Here is a 22,052-nt window from a genome sequence, read left to right on the forward strand (position 1 = left end):
AATATAATGGGCATCTCAGCGTTTAGCGCCTGCTGATTTTTAGCACGAGCTATAAACGTGCACCTTAGTAAAAGACCCCCTAAGTGGCTCACCCAAGATCACAAATAGGATAAAGTTAAGAAAGTTACCATTTATCTGTGTGGTTGAGCAACAAAGAATGGATCTACTCTTGAGATTTCTGGGGCACTTCCTAGTGACCCAGATCAGCAACTATCAGACAGGATACAGGGCTTGATGGATCTTTGGTCATGGGTCTTAAGTTCTCACTCTGATATATTTGTGAACTGGAATATAGGCATCTCTTATAAAATATTTTATAGAGATTTTGTCCTGATTTGAGCTTTTTTGATAGCTTCTCCCCAATATGCTTGAGGAAATTTACATTTATGTAATCAAAGTAAAAATTGCATAGCTGAGATGTTATCATTTCAGATGGCTAAATTATGTAATACTGTACTGAAATAATGCACAAATATTACACAATAAGCAACATTCATTCAGAACATATCAACTCACGTGAATGGACTCCACATGTCCATCCAGGAGAAAAGGCTTCATGCCAACCTTTAAGAGCAAAGGATAATGCGTTATGCACTAAGGATTTTAAGAAATCATATTGCCATGGTCCAGACAATCAGTTGTGTTCCACCTGAACAGCTGAGGAATTGTACCCTCACGAATGGTCATTGTGTCCGAGTTTAGTGAACAATATAGGTCAATGTAGTCAATTTCCCATGAGATTATTCCAAATACCTAATTCAGGCTCCAAAACATAGTTCTTTATAATACTTTGTTCAGTGTTAGCATAGTTTACTAAATTGTTGCTGATAGATATTGATGTTATTCAACTCAGCTTACTTTCTGGGAGCCATAAATCTCTTTTAAAATGTTAACACCAAGTCGCCTCGCACTTAGCCAAAGAGATCTTAGAGGTTGAGGTTTGGAAGTATTTATGAGGGATTGTCATTGACAGTGACTCAGATGTACACCTGGAAAGCTGGGATTAATGAATAGTGGCTCATATTTGTTTGAGATGTTGATCACTTACTGGGGGCCATAAGAGAACAGGCCCCAAGTGGGAGTTGTAGTCAGTGGGTGGCACTGCCAGATTCGGAGGATGTCCCAGAGGCTGAGTGCTGTAAAATCAAGCAGACTTACACAAGAAATGTTATATTGTTCAATGTCGAACAGGGGGGAGGAAGGGGATGGGAGGGGAGTAACACAGGGGGGGAAATGTTATGATGGTGTTGAACATCTTGACCTTGATTGTTTATTGAAACAAGTTTTTGATGCTTTGCCATGATGTACGTGTTGTGTTTTATACTTGCCATCAATAAAAAGGATTTAAACATAAAATGTTAACACCATGAAAATTTTAGCCATGCACTGCAGTAAGCAAAACTGCCACATCTGCCACAGTGCAGTGACTTGTAGTGGCAATATGCATCCTAAATAAATAAAAAAAATAGTCCTTATGTAACTGAAATTTCTTGCTTCAACATATCAGCCATGTCTAGCATCTCTGGTACAGATTTTCTCTCATCTCTTTTATTCTGCTCTTTTTCTGTAGCTGGAGCGCAAAACTTTACCTGACCCCAAGTAATATAGTACTACTAACAGCTATCGCCTTAATTGGTGTCTGTGTTTTCATCTTGGCAATTATCGGCATACTGCACTGGCAGGAAAAGGTAAGCTTAATTAAAAGGTAATGGCTTTTTTTTTTGTAGCACTGCACCCCTTCAGGATTGTTCTGTGTTCCTCAGTATTATGTAAGGAGTTCTTGAATTCCATTTAGAAAATAAGAACCACTGTTTGAAAACCAGCAGTAGTTTCCTAAACCTGGGAGAACAGGTCTTTCACTATGTTTTGTCAGTAGGTATTGATAGTGACAGAAACAGCATGTTGTGGATCAAATCAGTAATCCAAGCCACTCATCTCACTTTGAAATGGGTTCTCAAGTTGTGACAGAATCTGGCAATCCCAGATTGGCCTCATTGGTCATTTTTTTGTTCCATAGATAAGACAATTATCCTTGGTCTCAAGGGACTGCCAATAAAGATGATGATTGATAGAGGTGTGAGCGCATGCACATAATGGTTCTCATGTGCATCAGGGCAGTTTTTTCTTGACTCTGTCTTTGAGAACCGATTTAGTTTTCAGGATTCCATAACGATTATGCATGAGATGTATACAGTGGAGGAAGTACATACAGATACATCTCATGCAAATGCATTGTGAATATCTTGAAAACCAGACTGGAATGAGAACTGCTGCAGTACAGAGTTTGTGTGTGTATACACACAGACCTACCTTGTGAGAACCATGATAATATCCCAGTATCATGATTATTTACGCCTTTGGCGGATCAAGACTTGTACACCTGTTTGATCACTCGCTGAAGAATAAAGAATTTTTTAGAAGCTTGAACTTCTTTTTTTTTGTCTGATTATCTTGGAACATTTTTCTTCCACCCCTTTTGACTTGTGGAAGCTTTGTGTCCTTCTTTTTGGTGTGGGTGTTGTAATATCCCAGTATTGGCATTGTCATATAAAAGAAAAGTGTGTCTGGAAATCTATGACCTATGCAGCTCGTAGTAGGATATTGAATTGTTAATTTCTGTGAAGGGTTATCAGTTAAAGGAAGGAAGGGAAGACAGGAACTGAGGGAGAATGTAACTTTGGTCTCACGTGAAGATCAGTAAAGGGATTTTGCTTCTTGTGTTATGATCAGGTTCTTTAACTGTCCAGCATGTTTCAGAATACGATATTATTCTGCTTCTTACTGTTTTGAAAGTTTTCTACTTTTTGTTGTGTCGTTGCTATTTGCTAATAAAAAAACAAGTTTTAAACGTGATAGAAAAATGTGACGCATCTTCCCCAACTTCTGTGCAATAATCCAAAAGATTGGCAAGCAAGTAGTAATTTGTGTCTGGGTTGATTAAAAACTGTATTTTCAGATTCTAAATTTTCAAGTTAATTCAAGCCATTCCCCTACAGTTCCTGTAAGGAATTGTTACAAATTTACTTCATTTTGCAAGATGAACCTATACAAGGCAGATAACAATGACAGCAATAAAAGACAAATGAAATTAAAATAATAAACATACAAAATAAAATCCTACAAAAAAAAAAAAAAAACTAAAGATGACCAAGTAATCTGAACCTATCCTTGTCCCTGAGACGCTGACCTGTTCCAGAGAAGCTAGCCTTGCTCCTGAGACACTCTCTTATCCCTGAGACACTAACCTGTTCTAGAGATACTAGCCTTGCTCCTGAGCTGCTATCTTGTTCCCGAGACCCTGACCTGTTCCAGAGATGCTAACCTTGCTCCTGAGACGCAAGCTTTGTTCCTGAGACACCAGCCTTGATCCAGACGCAAGCCCTGCTACTGTAGTGCTCTGAAGCTGACCCTATGTGACTTCTACTAGCAACCCTCCTGTCCTGCTGGAGACTCATCTTCCACAGTTTCCATCACTGTGGACCAAGGACTCACCACCCTGATCATAACAGTGGGGAAAACAAGCTTAAAAGAAAATGCTTATTTTTATTTGGACTCAAGGGGAAGGAAGCTTGTTCTCTGAAGACAAGGAGTTCCTCAAGTAATATAGATGGTTGATGTCATCTGACAGCACAGACATGGAACAGTTTTTCGAGAACTTTACAGTGCATGTTCAGCAGCTTGTGAAGCATGCCTCTGCCCATAATTTATCATTTGAACCTGCCAGCATCTAAGCTCACTCTTATAGGCAGCTCACAATTCAGAAGTTAAACCTAATAGAAAAGCATCACAATACAATGAAATGATGTCATTCTTGTTCCCCTCCACACAGCTGTACTCTGGTAATTACTCTGCATTCTTTCTTCCAGATTCACTTCTTTGAGATAGCAATGTGCCTTTCTTTAGTTTTTTATTCTTAGCGGTCCTTTTACTAAGGTGTGCTAACAGATTTAGCACACTCTAACGATTAGCACCATGCTCTTCTTTCACCAAATCAAAAAAAAAAATCATCTTTTTTTTTCCCTGCCTCTATCTTGCACAGTTTCCTAAGATGGTGACTTAATAGTCTAATTATCTTTTGGCTTTTTTGGCCATTATCCAAGTCCAAACAAGAGATGCTGAAGACCACAGAAAGTGATAAAAACAGACCAAGTCAAGAGAAACCTTGTTGAATAAACCAACAAAACAAAATGAACTACCAGTATGGCAATCAGTAAAATTTATTGAAAATAGGATGAGAATACAGAACTGACTCAGCCATGTTTCAGTGAATGCACGCCCCAGGGTATAATAACCTCTGTAAAGACATTCAAGCTCATAGAACTGTGCAGATCAAATTAAAGACAAATATAATGAAATCAAGACTATAACAAGGATAAGACCATATGAATCATTAAAAAAATAAAAGCCATTACTGGTGTAGTAAAGGAGTAAAATGGCATAGGGGCTCATTTTAAAAACACAAAAACGTTCAAAAAGCGGCAGATGGATTTTTTTTTTTTTTGCCTAAACATCCAAATCGTTGAAACCCATTTTTAAGGCAGCTTTCTATGCAATTTGTATGTAGTGCATCAAAATCGCAACGGGGCATGTTGGGGTAGGATTTGGGTGTTCTCAAAACTTGAGCATTTTTCTATCCAGGGCTGCCTCACTTTTTTGTCTTGTTGCTCACGTTTGCATTAGGTTCTTTTCCTCCTTTTTTGTTTTTTTTCCTCAGTTGCTACTAAGTCACAGAAAGGTGCTCTAAATGACTAGATGACCACTGGAGGGATTAAGGCATGACCCTCCCTTATTCCCTCTTACTCTCCCAGTGGTCACTGACCCCCTCCCACCCCCACCCCCCCCCCCACCCAAAGATGTGAAAGAAACAGTACACACCAGCCTGTATGGCAACTTCAGATGTTATGGCCAGTCCTATTAGAGCAACAAGCTGGTACCTGGAGTAGCCTAGTGATTGGTGCACAGTACTACTGGGTTCCCTGTAGAGAACAGAACCCAGGCCCATATCCCAACTCTAACCATTACACTTGTGGTGCAAAGTGTGAGCCCTGCAAAATCCACCAAAAACCTACTGTACCTACATATAGGTATCACCAGCAGACATAAGGGCTATTTTAGTGGTGTACAGTTGGGTACAGTAGGTTTTTGGAGTGTTCTCCATACAATATAAGGGTGTAATGGTGAGATGTGTACCTGGCACCTTTTATGTGAAGTCCACTGCAATGCCCCTTAGAGTGACCCACTGCTCTGCTGGGATGTCTGTGTAGCCAGTCTACTAACAATACTGCCCCCCCCCCCCCCCAATACATCCCAATAGCGTGTTTTTGTGCATTTTTCCCTTGGACTTTTCTTTTTTTTTCTCATAAATGGTCCAAGAAGAAAGACGCACCGAGCACAAAAACATATAGGTGCCCCCCTTCACCCCTTAGGGCTATGGTAGTGTTGTACAGTTGTGGGTAGTGGGAGGGGGGGGCTCAGCACCCAAGGTAAGGGAGCTGTGCACCTGGGAGCAATTTCTGAAGTCCACTGCAGTGCCCCCTAGGATGCCCGGTTGGTGTCTTGGCATGTCAGGGGGACCAGTGCATTATGAATGCTGGCTCCTCCCTCAACCAAATGGCTTGGATTTGGTCGTTTCTGAGATGGGCGTCCTCTGTTTCCATTGTGGCTCAAAATCGGGGACAACCATCTCTAAGGACGACCATCTCTAAGGTTGACCTAAATTTCGCGATTTGGGCGTCCCTGACGGTATTATCAAAACGAAAGATGGACGCCCATCTTGTTTCGATAATACGGGTTTCCCCGCCCCTTCGCCAGGACGTCCTGCGAGGACATCCTCAGGAAAACTTGGGCGCCCCTTTCGATTATGCCCCTCATGGTGTTTCCAAGACATTGGATTTATTTTATTCCCTGTTCTTAAGTTTATAGAATCATGGTCTTTTGTTTTTCACTTAAAAGACACACTGAGATCGATTTTATAGGCTTAGCAATTTTCGTTCCCATAATTGCTTTCTTCAGTCTGCTTTGTTTACTGCTGCACAGGATTATCCCAAGAAGCTAACAGTCATACTTAGTAGACTTATGGTTCACTGACATTGGTTTTAAAGGTTAAAAACAGGGATTCAGTGTCATATTTCAGTCTACCTTGAACTGTGAAGACAGCTTTACAATTGTTTGATGATAGCAGCACAATTGCATTGTTTTTATCTATCTGAGATGTTGCATCAGAGAAGGCAGGATGAAATTGCAGGAAGACTCTCGGGGCTGGAGGAGGAAGCCCAGTTATATTGCAGACATTGGCCAGGACAAGAGAGCTGCTGGACCACCGGACGGAGGGAGGGGGGGAGGTCAGAGGTGGAGCACCAGCCCAGCTGTTTATTAATCGTGATTAAAATTTTTAATCAAGTTTGGCAAATTGTCTCTACTATTTTTGGACTCTCCACACTTTTTGCTCCTAAGCTAATTATTTTTGGTTCCCTATCACTTGAAGATTCCCTGGATGATAACCTTTTCAACAACGTAATAGCGATAGCTCTCAAACTGGTTTTAATTAACTTGAAAATTAATACAAAACTAAACGTTCATTTTTGGTGGCACTCTGCTACAAACACACGTTTGAGCTTTGGCTTGTCAATAAGCTTAAATCTCTACTTCATACTCATAAGGTCTAATTGGCCCTTGAACATTATGTAATGACTTCTGATACTGGTTCTTTTTCTTTTTCTTTTTTTAATTCTTTATTTGTATTTTTAATATACAATTAACAAGGATAACCTTGCAACAGAAACACAGGCAAATAATAAGTAATATTAATATTCTCATCTTACATCTGTTCAAAACATTGAAGTAAAAGAAATATCTTATACAGGACAAGAAAATTAGAATTTAACTAATCAGTAAACTAAGGAAATACATTAGCCTTTCTTAGACCTCAAAAAACGGAAGGGGGGAGTGATAGAGTTAGAGAAGTATTCAAAATAGGTAACATATACTAAAGGTAAAAGCTGCCTATCTCCAGATTATTTCTACATTTACTTCAGCTGTTTCATTTCTAGAAACGATTTCAGTTCTGGTGAAAAGAAATTATATTTAGTTTGACCTAATTTTACTACACATTTAGACGAATATGCCAAAAAAAGGAACCCCCAATATCAATTGTCTTTTGTTTCAAAGCAAGAAACGCCTTTCTTTTCTGTTGTGTTTGTTTAGTCACGTCTGGATACATCCAGACTTTAGATCCACAGAATTGAGCCTTTGAGTTCCGAAAATAAAGTCTTAAGATCAGTTGCGTTCCTGGGGGGGCTGACACCCGGGGCGGATCGCCGATGTGCCCCACCCCCCGGGTGCAGCGCCCACCCCCCCTCCCCCGGAACAGCGCGACACCCCCGCCCGGCAAAAGAACACCCCCCCTCATGTGCAGCGCGATCCCCCGGCGAAAAAAAAACCCGGGTGCACGCCGCTGGGGGGGTGCCCGCGCGCCTGTCGGCTCTTCGTTTTCATGCTCCCTCTGCCCCGGAACAGGTTACTTCCTGTTCCAGGGCAAAGGGAGCATGAAAACGAAGAGCCGACAGGCGCGGCACCCCCCCCCCCCCCCCCCCCCCCCCCCAGTGGCATGCACCCAGGGCGGACCGCCCCCTCCCTTGGTACGCCACTGCTTAAGATATTATTATATTCTTGCTCAAAAACCAAAGAGATTATTAATATGGCTCTATCAAGTATTATTTTTCTGATACTGGTTCTTAAAATATTGCTTTCCCTCCCTTCTCATTTTTGTCCTGCAGTAACCACTTCATCATCCTTATTCATTATCTTTTCCCCTCCCCCTTTTATTTCACTTTATTTATCTATCTACTTATTTACTTTAAAAATTTCAGTTTAAGTGCTCTCTCAATTACATTTCAGCTGCTTTACCATTAATAACTTAATTGCCATTTATTATTGTTACATATTCAATGACACTGGATTGAATGTACTTCTAATTCCCATGTTGTTGTTGTAAACTATGAGCTTTTCTCTTTGTTTTATTGCATTTTTATTGAAAACTTCAATCAAATTTATTAAAAAAAAAAAAAAAGAATTGTAATCACACAGAAAATTAGCACAATCACTTTAGTTAATGTGATTAATCAACAAATGTTAACATAGTCTTTACAAATGTTATCGTACCTCTGAGGTGGATATCCGCTGAAACATTGCTGCTTCACTTCACTGGTCTCATCCTATTTTCGATGAATTTTATTGATTGCTATACTGGTGGTTTGGGTTTTCTTGTTTTCTTTGACTAGGTTTCTCTTGACCTGATCTGTTGTCATCACTTTTTTTTTGGCCATTAGCCAAGCTTTCCAAGAACCAAGATAACAGCCATGTTCTCTTTCTCACAGGTCAAGATGTATACACTTTTGCTACAAAATGTTGACTATCTTGTTACATGAACAACAGCCATAACAACCATGTATTAGAATACACAGGAACAGCTAGACCTAAAGCTTAAAACATTTTAGTACTCTTTCAGGTAGTCAGATGTAAATACTGCACTGACTAGAAAGATTTTGGTGCCAAGATAAATTGCTTATACTGATTAAAAGTTTTACTCTGGCAGTTCCAATTCTGAATTTCCATCATTTTTATTCTTTCCAATTCCAACCCAACAGAAGTTGGAAAGAATTATACAAAAGGGTCGGGAATGTTTGTCAGTTTCTTTGGATGGGATTTGATATACCGCCTTTTTGTGGTTATAATCCAATGTAGTTATTTTATACCCGGGGCAATGGAGGATTAAGTGACTTGCTCAGAGTCGCAAAGAGCTACAGTGGAAATCAAGCTTGGTTCCCCTGGTTCTCAGGCCACTGCACTAACCATTAGGCTAATCCTCCACTCCAGTTTCTGTTCATAGAAACTGAGTGAAATGGAGCAGTTAGAGAACAGCGCAAGGAAATTTAAAAGGTGGACTTTTCCCGCGGCCTAAAAAAACACACACCTTCAACTGCCCCACCACCCCACATATTGCTCCCACACCTAAAAAGTATCCTGCAACTGCCTCACCACCCTGCAAATTGTTCTATCCCCAAATACTAACCCCTCCAACTGCCCCACGCCTAAAAACTACCCCTCCAACTGCCACACCACTCCCAAACTGCTCCTACCCCTAAACCTACACCCTGCAAACTTCCCCACTCCACAAAAACTGCCCACAAACCTGTAAACTACCCCACTCCTACAAATTGCCCCAAACCCCAAAAACAAATCCCCTCCCCCATAACTACCCCTTTATCCCACAAACTACCCAACACTCAACAACCACCCAACCTGCAACTGACATAACATCCTACATTGGGTACTTTGGAACATATGTGGTGAGATTGCCCTCTTACAATCCCTGTGGAAAGAAGTTTCTGCTCTCATTACCAAAATAAGTGGGAGAAATGTAATTCTGTTGTCTGAGGGGAGGGTTTTTTTTTTTTTTTTAACAACGATTACTAGAAATGTGGACAGGTGTTTCAGGACAGTGGTTGTTGACGTATATTTCTGTAGTTAAATTAGAGATTCCAAGGTGCTGGAAAGACCCTTCTGTTCTTAAAATGGATAACATTCTTATACAAATTGTGTGAAATTAGATACATATAATGGAGACAGAACTACTTTAACTTAAATCTAAGTGCAGAGGATGACAACTAGCTATATGCATTTTTCTGTCGTTCATGGTCGATGCTTGTTGAATCAGTGGATACTGCCTTGTGGGAAGGGGTGAGGTCATAGGGGTTTTGTTATTACATATTGTGTTCAACTTGTGTAATATTTTGCAGCTGAGACACTGTGGTTTATTTCTGTTCTATATTATATGCCATACTTTTGACATTAATAAAGAATAAATATTTTTTTAAAAACATTAAAAATATATGCATAGACATACATAAACATGTTCACACACATCCACCTCTTGCCCCCCCCCCCCCCCCCCAACACAAACACACATTTTGGAAAGAATTCCATGAGCCATGCTCTGTATGTTTTCCCAACTTGTTCAGTTCTTATATCAGTTAACCCTTCTTGCCCAGGGGTTTACATAGGTTTTTTTTTTCATTATTAGTGAACTGCTTTCTTCAGATAACACCCATCACGGTTCCACAACTTTGTTTTACAATGTATATGTTAGTATGTTTTAAAAAAGAATACCTCTTACCAGTTACATAAGAAAATATCAAGACATATACAGTACATGGAGGTTTAACTATTTGCAGATTTGAAGTTGCATGTTTGCAGGTAAAGGGAAGGTTCATTCAGTGGTGTGCTGGTAAATGTTTAACAACAGGCTCTCTCCCCGGTCCCTTTCTGCGCCCCCCCCCCCCCCCCAAATTGCAGAGCTGACTATAGCCGGGGAGAGAGCCTGGGGGGGGGCAATGCATTACTCCAGGGAGAAAAAAATAAATAATCCCAGGTTCCAATCTAATTCATGTTTAATGTGCGATAAAATGCCATAAATAAGTAAATATAAACTTTTAATGTTGAGCACCTGATTCACTATAATGAAAATAAAATGATTTTTTTTCTACCTTTGTTGTCTGGTGACTGTTTTTCTGATCATGCTGGCCCAGTATCCGATTCTGCTGCTATCTGTCCTCTTAACTCCGTTTCCAGGGCTTCCTTTCCATTTATTTCTTTCCTTTCCTCCTTTCTTCTTCATTTCTGGTCCTCAGCTTCTGCCTATTTTCTTCATCCATGTGCAGTTTTTCTCCTCTCTTCTTTTTCCCTCATCTCCTTCCTCACTCTTCCCTCCATCCATGTCCAGCATTTCTTCTTTCTCCTCTCCCCTCCATCCACCCATGTCCAGCGACCCTTCTCTCCCCCTGCCCTGCATGCACCCATACCCAGGGACCCTCCTCTCCCCTGCCCTCCATGCACCCATACCCAGGGACCCTCCTCTCCCCTGCCCTCCATGCACCCATACCCAGTGACCCTCCTCTCCCCTGCGCTGCCCTGCATGCACCCATACCCAGCGACCCTCCTTTCCCCAGCCCTCCATCTACCCATGTCTAGTGACCCTCCTCTCCCCTGCCCTGCATGCACCCATGTCCAGCAGTGACCATCCTCTCCCTTGCCCTGCATGCACCCATACCCAGCGACCCTTCTCACCCCTCCATTCATTCACCCATGCCCAGCGACTCCCTTCTCTCCCCTGCCACCCCCTCCCGAGTTGTTCAGCAAATTCTCCTCCCTCCCTCCAGATCCGGTCCCTCACCAACCTGACTCTGAGTCACCCTGCCTTGGCCTTCAAATTCTTTGGGGCAGGCAGTCTTGCCTACCCGCTGCCAGCGCTGACTCTCCCCCGCTGCCGGATCGCGCTTCAAAATGGCCACCGAGACTTCAGCAGAAGTCTCGCGAGGCCGCCTCTGTAAGTCTCGGCAGCCATTTTTAAAGCGTGAACTGGCAGTGGGGGAGAGTTAGCGCTGGCAGCGGGCAGGCAAGTCTGCCTGCCCCGAAGAATTCGAAGGACAAGGCAGGTGTCAGGTCGGTGAGGGACCGGATCCGGAGGGAGGGAGGAGAGCCGGCTCGCAGTTTTTAACAATCGGCTCGCAAGGCCGAAGAAAATTTAACAGCCGGCTCTTGTGAGCCGGTGCAAGCCGGCTCCAGCACACCACTGGGTTCATTCCAAGGTACTTGGGCCAGAGTAAGAAACAAGCCTGTCCCAACTGTTAGGCCAGTGCTTCTGGAAGGGTGCCAAAGAACAGCTGCAGTGAAAGCAAACAGTCGGTCCTGAAAACTATACAAAGTCAAGGAAATAACAGGGAGTACTTATTCAAACTGCCATTTACCTGGATTATTCTGGGAGAGATAGTGTTGTGGGTGATCATAATTGTTGAGGATCCCAGTAGGCCTGAAAGTTAATTGTGGTGGGGTGGGGGGTGGGGGCACAATGCAGAAGGTTTTTCTAGGATGCCTAATATCCTTTCACCAGCCCTGGAAGCAAAGGACTTTTTTTCTCATTTGGTGTTCCTTTCTTTATTAGGATTTATTTACCGCCTTTCATTCAAGTAGCCTGTTCAAGAGAATAAAGAGTGAACTTAGAGACATGATTGCACCTGGGGTCCAAAAGAATTTCAGTGATAATTTAAAAGGGATATATTGGGTATTGCTACTTTCTGTATAGACATTTTACAGTATACAGTTCAGATGCTGTTCTTAATAGAAACTAAGTGATCTCCTTCCTACCTGGCTTCTAGTCTATGAACTAGTACAGTACACCAGTTCATACAGTAGCACTGTAGCTTGTATCAGAGTTGAGTGATGGCATTAATGCCATGCTTCCACAAAATGACTAATTTATTTATTTTTTAAGCATTTGAGGATTTTTCTGTAAATGTGTTAAAACATTCCCATTTTTCTCAATTACTATGTATTCACTCTAGCCTCCAGTTGGCAGAATAGCCAAAGCCCTGCTGCTTAGCCAAACTGTAATCACAGCTGTCAAATAAAATTACTACACTTTTAACTTAGACTGTCCTTGGTTGAATAATAGAAAAAAAATGATAAAATGGGGAAGCCTGATAAAGCTACTGCTACACTTTGTGTGTGAACAGTTCATTGTGCAGAAAGAAAGAGATCACTGGAGCTCACTACAAGTGACTAAGAGTTGCTTTATTACCTAGAGGGTAATTTTAATTCAAGGTGCCTATAAAAAGTTTCATAAAAGTATCTATTTTATATTTGTTTTATAAAGACAACATGCGTGTATATGTGCTTTTTAAAGGCAGGCTGACATAACAATCTCCAGTAATAAATGCTTTCACAATAGGTTACACCTGTTATGAAGTAGGTGCAGCCAGGACCAGTGTTAGGGAGTGGCAAACAAGGCAATTGCTGTGGGCCCCCCTACCCTAGGGGGCCCCAAACCCTGCCTCAAGCTAAAGGAGGCGTAGGTCGAATGCCAGCTTTGAGTCCCCCTCCCTGATTTCTGCCCTGGGCCACCTAAATGTCTAAAACCAGCCCTGGATGCAGCTATGAATGTGTGCGTGCGGTTACTGGGTAAGTTTACTGCTCCACCCTTGTCCCACCCAGCTGCTGCCCCCAGTCGCAGAAGGAGTGTGAAAGATTGCAGGAGGACCTCGTGAGACTGGGGGATTGGGCGTCCAAGTGGCAGATGAAGTTCAGTGTTGACAAGTTCAACGTGATGCATGTGGGTAAGAGGAACCCGAATTACAGCTATGTCATGCAAGGTTCCGCGTTAGGAGTCACAGAACTAGAAAGGGATCTGGGAGTCATCATTGATAAGACATTGAAAACTTCTGCTCAGTGTGCTGTGGCGGCTAAGAAAGCGCACAGAATGTTGAGTATTATTAGGAAAGGGATGGAAAAACACGAGGATGCTATAATGCCGTTGTATCGCTCCATGGTGCAACCGCACCTCAAATATTGTGTCCAATTCTGGACGCCGCATCTCAAAAAAGATATAAAGGAATTGGAGAAGGTGCAGAGAAGGGCGACGAAAATGATAAAAGGGATGGAACGACTTCCCTATGAGGAAAGGCTAAGAAGGTTAGGGCTCTTCAGCTTTGAGAAAAGGCGGCTGAGGGGTGATATGATAGAAGTCTACAAGATAATGAGCGGAGTAGAGCGGACAGATGTGAAGCATTTGTTTACACTTTCAAACAATAATAGAACCAGGGGACACAAGATGAAGCTAGAATATGGTAGATTTAAAACAATTAGGAGAAAGTTTTTCTTTACTCAGCGTATAGTTGGACTCTGGAACTCGTTGCCGGAGAACGTAGTGACAGCAGCTGGCCTTATGGAGTTTAAGGGGGGTTTGGACAGATTCCTGAAGGAAAAATCCATTTAACATTATTTTTAAAGAAGAGGGGGGAAAAAAAAGGGGGAGAATTTTTTTTTTTTGGGGGGGGGGGGGGGTTGCCGGGTTCTTGGGGCCTGGATTGGCCGCTGTCTGAGACAGGATGCTGGGCTTGCTGGATCCTTGGTCTTTTCCCGGTATGGCGGTGCTTATGTACCTGCCTTTTTCATGCCTATTCACAAGGCTCTATAGTAATCTAAATAGTCAGCAATACTAGTGTTGCCATTGCCCAAGCATTCGGCCTCCTAGGTTCCTGCATAGCCTGCCCGACAGGCCCAGCTCTGTGAGCATTTGCATTTCCTCCAAGACTTCTAGTTAGGATTTATACTCATATAATCAAACTGTGAGAACAAAGTAACCTGGCTGAAAGACTTCTCACATTGGCTGCCTTCTTCCTACTCTCTGTGTTCTGCCCCCATATTCATGGAGGCAGGGTATATTGTGATTCATATTTAGTATGAATATTATTTGTATTTAATTGCATTGTGTCTGTAATAGATAACACTGTATATTAGGACTGCTTTTCCTATTGTTTGCAGTTCCTGTGATTGACTCCTTGTGAGCTTTCCCTATTGGCTGTTAGCTCTGAGCTAGGGCCAGCCTTTCCTCTCTGTCCCTGCAGGCTCTGTGAGAGAGTCCAGTCTTCCTAGCATGCCTTTGTGATTAGCAACTGTTCTAGGGGCTGATCCCTCCTTAATCTACTGTAATTCCATTAAGATTTTTCACCATCTTCCCAAGTCATCTCCTCAAGCCATCTTCCAAAGAAATCTTACCAAGTCATGCATTGCTTCCACTGCATGCAAATCTCTCTCATGAATATTCGTTGAGGCTATCATGAAAACCTGACTGGCAGGGATGCCTCCAGGACCAGGTTTGGGAAACACTGATCTAAGGTGGGTTTTTTGTACCTGGGGCAATGGAGGGTTAGGTGACTTGCCCAGGGTCACAAGGAGCTGCAGTGGGAACTGAACCCAGTTCCCCAGGATATCAGTCCGCTGCATTAACCATTAGGCTGCTCCTCTACTCCTACCAAAATACCATCTGCTCATCTTCTGTGATCTGTAGTGTGTTCAGTGGTTTGATAAGGGACTATATCAGTTCTGTTTGAGACAACTGGCTACTGTACCATAGTTTTATTGTCAGGTAAAAGTGAAATGGCAGAAAAGTGTGATTGTGGCTTGTACTATGCTGTCTTTGTAATCCTTACTGAAAGCACCATTTCTGAAATGTACACACACAAATGTGTGTATGTACAGTTCTACACGTACTTTTATGAACTTCAGTAGCCAGAGAGATGAATGTGTAGCTCCTTCCACACAGTTCCTAAAAAATACAGGTACACATTCAGGCAGCCCAGTTTTCTGACACATATCTCAACCTACCTGATCTGTATAAAATTACGCCTGCCATGTCCATGATTGGAGATTCAAAGGGCCAACATCACTATCCACCTTATGTTACCAGCTAAACTCTGTGTGTCATCAGGCACCCTGTCCATTAACCTGAATGTGCAGGATAATAGACCCATAAAACTAAAATTAGCTTTGGTTGAAGTAAGACTCTTGCAGGGTAGCAAACTATTAAAAGGTAGTTTTACTGGGAGTGGGGGAGTTCTAAATATATTTTCATAATAAGTGGTTTTGAGGCTAATTACTGAAGTACTATTCCTTATGTTTATTTTTATCATCTGTTAATGATCAACATGCCAGTTAACTTCCTTTCAAGATGTCCTTAAAGCTGCCTTATTTAAAGTTTCATTAAGGGCCCTGTTTACTAAGGTGTGCCAGTGTTTTTAGCATGTGCTAAAAATTAGTGCATGCTAACGCTACAGACACCCATATATTCCTATGGGTGTATCTAGCATTCTCCGAGGCCCATTTTTATTCTGTTCCAGGCTGCACTCTCAGTTAGATGTTTCTTCGTAGGTCAATTTTTGTTATGTCCTCGCCATTGCGCAGCGCAGTTGACCCTGTTTGTTGTTTTGAGTGAGCCTGGGGGCTAGGGATGCCCATCAGTAAGAACAAGCAGCCTGCTTGTCCTCGGAGAAAGCGAAGTTACTTACCTGTAGCAGGTATTCTCCAAGGACAGCAGGCTGATTGTTCTCACGAACCCGCCCGCCTCCCCTTTGGAGTTGTTCTTTTCTTTGTTTTTGCTTCATAAGTTGACTGAAGCGGGTCTCTCGCGCGACGGGCGGGAAGATGGCCACGCATGCGCAGTGCGCGCACCCGCACGCTCGAAGGCTTTAGCAACCTTTGTTGCTAGGAAGATTTTCCGGACCTGGGGCTGCCGTGGACGTCACCCATATGTGAGAACAATCAGCCTGCTGTCCTCGGAGAATACCTGCTACAGGTAAGTAACTTTGCTTTAGCGCACGCTATTTTATTTAGCAAAGCTTAGTAAACAGAGCCCTAAAGGCCTCTTTTATAAAGCCATGCTACCAATTCTCTGTGTAGCAAACGAGAGGAAGCCCATTCAATTCCTATGGGCTTCTTCTCATTTGCTGCACGGGAATTGCTAGCACAGCTTTGTAAATGAAGCCCTAAGTGCTGACAAAGGTGCCAGAAGCCATAGTGTCCTCCCGCGGGAGGTGGTGGAGATGAAAACGGTAACGGAATTCAAACATGCGTGGGATATACATAAAGGAATCCTGTGCAGAAGGAATGGATCCTCAGAAGCTTAGCCAAAATTGGGTGGTGGAGCCGGTGGGGGAAAGAGGAGTTGGTGGTTGGGAGGTGAGGATAGTGGTGGGCAGACTTTTACGGTCTGTGCCAGGGCCAGTGGTGGGAGGTGGGACTGGTGGTTGGGAGGCGGGGAATAGTGCTGGGCAGACTTATACGGTCTGTGCCAGAGTCGGTGGTTGGGAGGAGGGGATAGTGCTGGGCAGACTTATACGGTCTGTACACCGAAAAAGACAGGTACAAATCAAGGTAAGGTATGCACATATGAGTTTACCTTGTTGGGCAGACTGGATGGACCGTGCAGGTCTTTTTCTGCCGTCATCTACTATGTTACTATGTTCTTAAAGCCTGTTTTTGTCAGTGTTTATTTTAACTTAATTATATATTGATTTGTTTGTATTGTAACTAATTATTTTTGTATATATCAGTTGTATTTATTTTATTGTTATATTGTAATCTGCTTTAGAACTCTGGTTGTAGGTAGAATATGAAAGTTAATGGTAATGAGCCAGTGCTTTCCATTACTTTAGCACTTAAATAGTCATTAATGGCTCTTGTGAATTTAAATAATTGGTGATGTAATTTTATTTGGATCATAAGTGTTATAGGAGAGTTTGTAATTTTTTGATATATTTTGTAATCCACTTAGAACTATGTAAGTGAAGTACAACAAAAGTGTGAAATTTAAATTTTATGGTAGAAATGACTGTGTCAAAAATCATTGATCTAACCACTCAGCAGCTAACATCTCAGATGTTACACTGTTTGTTGAATTTCACAATGTGTCTTCAATGTATATTTTTCAGAAAGCTGATGACAGAGAAAAGCGACAAGAAGCTCACAGGTTCCATTTTGATGCCATGTGAAGTAACTTCAGTGCCAATTGAGGGTGACCACCGTAGCTCACTAATGAATCAGTTCTAGCCCTTTATTGCTTTAAATTTGAACGGGAAGGCAGAAGAGAGCCACTGTAAAGTGCACTATTTGTAAATGTTGCATTAGATGGTATTTATTCATGAGCATTAATCAGCAGATCTGCAGGGGTCAGGGTCTTTAAGTGAACACTCTGTATATATTTTGGGGGTTGGGGTTTTATTTAACAAAGATGCACTTTTTTTTTCTTAATGGGGATCACAGAACTTGGTAGATCCAGGGTTTACATTATATTTCATGGAACAAAAATTAAGGGCCCTGTTTACTAAGATGCGCTTGCATTTTTAGCATGTGCTAATGTTAGAGACACCCATAGGAATATATGGGTGTCTGTAGCGTTAGCACCCGCTAAAACGTTAGTGTGCCTACAGCACGGCTTAGTAAACAGGGCCCTAAATTTTACAGAGCATATGCTTTTGGTACCAAGTGAGTTGGTCACAGTAATCGTTCATATCTGCATTGTAAATCACATTATTGTAAAAAAGGAAAATGATCATTATGACCAGGTGTAAGGATATATATTGGTCTGATGTGCTTAGTCATCTTTGCCTTTGTTATAAATTCACTGTACAGTAAAGGCAGATATTAAAAAATGTGTCTGTTGGAATAATGCACCGTATTAATAGCTAATCAAATGTAGGTACTAAAAGCAGCCAAGCCAGGTCACAAGTAGCTGGCAGAATCCCAAAAAGTAGAGAGTTTGTTACAATCTGGCTTAAAGAGTACAGTTGATAAGAAATAATGTTAAATCAAGTTGATTTGAAAGGAACACAATTGTATCAAGATTCAGAATGTGTATTACAGGGGTGGGCAAACCTTTTGGCGTGGAGGCTGAATCCCGCAGCTGTGACCGGGCTAAGAGGTCAGCACAGTTTCTGATATGAGGTGTGGAAGGGTCCTCCTAACCACTGCATTGACTATTCATTGGTAGTTTTTCTCAAATTACTAGTGCCACACGTATGTATTTTTACAGTGATGGAATCATTACTTGGCAATTAATGCATGTAGCACTGCTAATATGAAAATAAAACTACTTCTATTTAGTACAGACCTGTGTGCACCATCTTTGAATTGTTTTTGTGCCATTGCTTGAAAATGAGAAACTTCGGTTCCTTTCTAATGGCTGCTGTTCCATAGATTTCCCTTTTCTTCCCGATGGAGCTCCACAACTGTCACCGCCAATGTCTGTGCCATTGCTTCTGATGACAGCACTGACAAGAAAGAGGCAGGAGTGCACCAGTGCTCCTGCCAGTCACTCTGCCGGTGTCATCCCTCAGAACCCTGAATGTTAATGGCATGCCAGTATCGCACCTTCTTTAAAAGCGAACGTTCAAGGCTCTGAGGGATGACAATGGCAGAGAGACCAGAAAGAGCACTGGTGCACTTCTACCTCTGCTTCCCTTGGCAACGGTGAAAGCAACAGCATGGGTAATGGTGGGCTGCAGTGAATGTAAAAATTTGTGGTGTGAAGCGGACTGGAATGTAGGCAGTGACAGGCTGTAGTTTGCCCAGTGCTAGTGTATAGCATTCTTCATTCATATAGAGTGGTGCTTATTGCACAATTCCACTGTGTTTTAAATTGAAAAGAATCACTGACAGAAATTCTTAAGGCATTCAATCTTCAGTTTTCCAAATGTTAAGCAATCAGATAAGATGCTTGGTGCCGCTGTCCAAAAATATCTTAGAAAGAATAAGATGTTAATGATAATGATGGAAATTCATATAAAATACAATGGACAATGGTGTCATTTCTGCTTTTTAATTGTAAGGACAGTGATTATGGTGTTCAGCTTTTTTACCAAGACATTTACTCTTTGTTCTGTGTTGTGAAGTGATTTGTTTAAATTGACGGACTACTGTGCACTTAAACTGTGCTTATTTAATTCCATTAATAAATGCTCTTTATTAAAACCTGAAACACATTTATTGTTTAACAGTGAGTTTGTGTATGTGTGCAATATATATATATAGAGAGAGAGAAATTAGAAAGGGAGAGCAGTATTGCATTAATGAACATGCATTATTTATCCATGAATTATGATGAACTTGAGCACCCACTGGAGCACAGCAGAGTTGCTAGTAAGATGTGAGAAAAATAAATAATAGATCTGTAATTAGATAAATTATAACATCCACTGTTGTGTGTGCAAAATATTATGTGGTCTGTGTAAAGTCTGATAAAGACAGATATAGGGGTACACAAATTATTTTATGGAAGGAATAAATTGCATCTTGTTCATTTCAGGCTGGTTCAGCTGTCCTGTGATGTGTTAAGGTTCTGTAGCCAGCTGCTCCTCATCCACTGGCTAATGCTCCTTCTGAAACATTGTTCTGATGTGACTGGGACGTTGCCCAAGGTGTTAGATTTTTCAGGGCACTTCCCGCTGTTCTCTGTGGAGAAGGAAAGTGCCCTGCACTGCACATTGCATTTCCTGTGGTGATGCCCCAGGTGCCACAACAGCCAGCTCTGGTGCTGGGTGAGCACATCAGAAATTAAATTATAGCATTGTGCTTGCAAATGCATAATAGCCATAGTTCTGCAGTTTCTAAGGTCATCTAATGTTATAAGAGACTGACACGTGCCTAAACCCAGATAATTTGCTTCAGATGTATAAACAAGTTTGCAGGACAAAATTAATTTTCTTAGGGGGTGGTGTCTGCAAATAGGTTACTTTTGTACCTATTGAACCTCATTCCCAAACCAGGATATGTTGGACATGGTCTCAGTCTTTTCAATTTACTGCTAATTTGCTCTAATACTTGCTTCAGGAATGTATAAGGTGTAATACGTACATTCACCATGACAAAAGTGACCTTGAAAATTATTTTCAATCAGGCCAGTCACATACAATTGAGAATATTTCTGTAAGTTTCTGCCACATTATCTTGGTCTCTGATTGCATTTCTTGGTACTTGAGGATCTTCCTCCTCTCCGGTCGATGTACTGACACTTCTATTATCAATGACATTCTTGTGTGGTTCTCCTTTACCACTTTGTCTGGGTTTCTTGTATCAGTTGGAATGTAAATATGCCAGGTGATCACTGTTAGGGTTATGATACCAGTGTTTTCACAACCAACAATGAGAGGTGTAACTCTTTCAAGTTCTGTTTTACAGAATCTACTTTTGAAGGCTTGCTTCGTATTAAATTGCAAAATAATTAACGGTGCACACGGTAACAGTATTGACACATATTTGTAAATTAGACCTGCTATGTTAGCAAAGAATAAAATAGAATGTTTCAGATTTATTTAGGTTATCACGCACACTGTCGGATTCCCATTTTTCATAAGGTGAGATGCATTCTCATGTTTCAGTTTTTCACAGCTTTGTTAAAAAAACAAGACTACGTGTTTAAAATAAGGGCTTGCTTTTGGTGTTTTCAGATATCAAGCTGACATAGATGTGATGCTGGACACACACCCTTGGTAGTTTAGTTTAATAAGGACTTGATATACCGCCCTTAACATCAAATGCTTCTGAGTGTCAGTTACTATTTTTTTTAACCATAAAACAACAGTTTCCCTAAAATGATGCTTTACTAGTTCTTTCTCTTCAATTTAAATGTTAATGGATTTTCAAAACAAACACACATGAGAAATATGAAACCTGACACATTTAGTTTGTTTGAGGTTTAACAACTTAAATCATACACATTACGATTCACTATTATGTGTCCAACAATCTTTATTACAATTCAGAATCAAGGGTGTAGCCATGGGGGCCCAGACTCACCCACTTTCACTAAAGGCCCACCTAGAAATGGTGCATCCCAGCAACGCAGGATCCGGCATACCTCAGTCTCTCCTACCCCCCCACCCCCACCCCGCAGATCCAGCAGCGGTTCTCTTGCTCTTCCTTTCCCTCCCTCAACCCCTGCCACCACGCTTTCAATTTTACAATACCAGCAGTGATTCAGACAGGCCTGCTCCGGGGGCCTTCCCTCTGCCACATCCCACCCTGCATAAACAGAAAGTTTCGCAGTAAGTGGGATGAGGTAAAGGGAAGCTCCTGGAGCAGGCCTGTTTGAATCGCTGCCAGGTAGCGCTGGTATTGTAAAATTGAAAGCGCCATGCTTGGAGGATGAGGAAAGGAAGAGCAAGAGCACCGCTGCTGGATCTGTGGGATGCGGGATTGGAGAGAGGTGCTGGACCTGCAGGGGGAGTTGGGGATTGAAGAGGTGCTGGACCTGCAGGGGTGCTGGTGGTGGGTGAGAGGGAAGGAGGGAGAAAGTTGCTGGACCTGCAGGAGTGGGCTGGAGGTGTGAAGGAAGGGAGAGAGGGACTGGACTTGCAGGGAGGACTGGAGGTGGGGGGGGGAGGGAGAGAGAGTTGGATTGGGGTTGGAGAGACGCACTAGACTTGTGGAGGAGAGCTGGAGATCACAGGGAAGGGGGAGTGGTGTTGGACGTGTCAGGGAGGGGTTGGGTGCCACAGGGAAGGGAATTCCAATCCGATACCGCATTCAGTTCAAGCTTCTCCTTCTTACCTACAAATGTACTCAGTCTGCTGCCCCTCTCTACCCTCATCTCCCCTTATGTTCCCACCCGAAACCTCCGTTCACAGGACAAATCCCTCCTCTCAGTACCCTTCTCCACCACTGCC

At 42.2% G+C, this 22,052-nt stretch overlaps 1 protein-coding gene across 1 annotated transcript in view; it reads left to right on the forward strand.

The window, feature by feature from the left end:
• The window catches only part of ITFG1 (integrin alpha FG-GAP repeat containing 1), a 312,588-nt gene extending 294,825 nt beyond the window's left edge, over positions 1-17,763 (forward strand). The window contains exons 17-18 of the mRNA XM_030204383.1: positions 1,571-1,688; positions 17,322-17,763. Of these exons, the coding sequence (XP_030060243.1) occupies positions 1,571-1,688; positions 17,322-17,381 (178 nt within the window). The 3' untranslated portion in view covers positions 17,382-17,763. The remainder of the gene's footprint in view (positions 1-1,570; positions 1,689-17,321) is intronic.
• Positions 17,764-22,052: the final 4,289 nt, after the last annotated feature.

This window comes from Microcaecilia unicolor, chromosome 5, assembly GCF_901765095.1.
Source record: "Microcaecilia unicolor chromosome 5, aMicUni1.1, whole genome shotgun sequence".
Taxonomy (NCBI): Eukaryota; Metazoa; Chordata; class Amphibia; order Gymnophiona; family Siphonopidae; genus Microcaecilia; species Microcaecilia unicolor.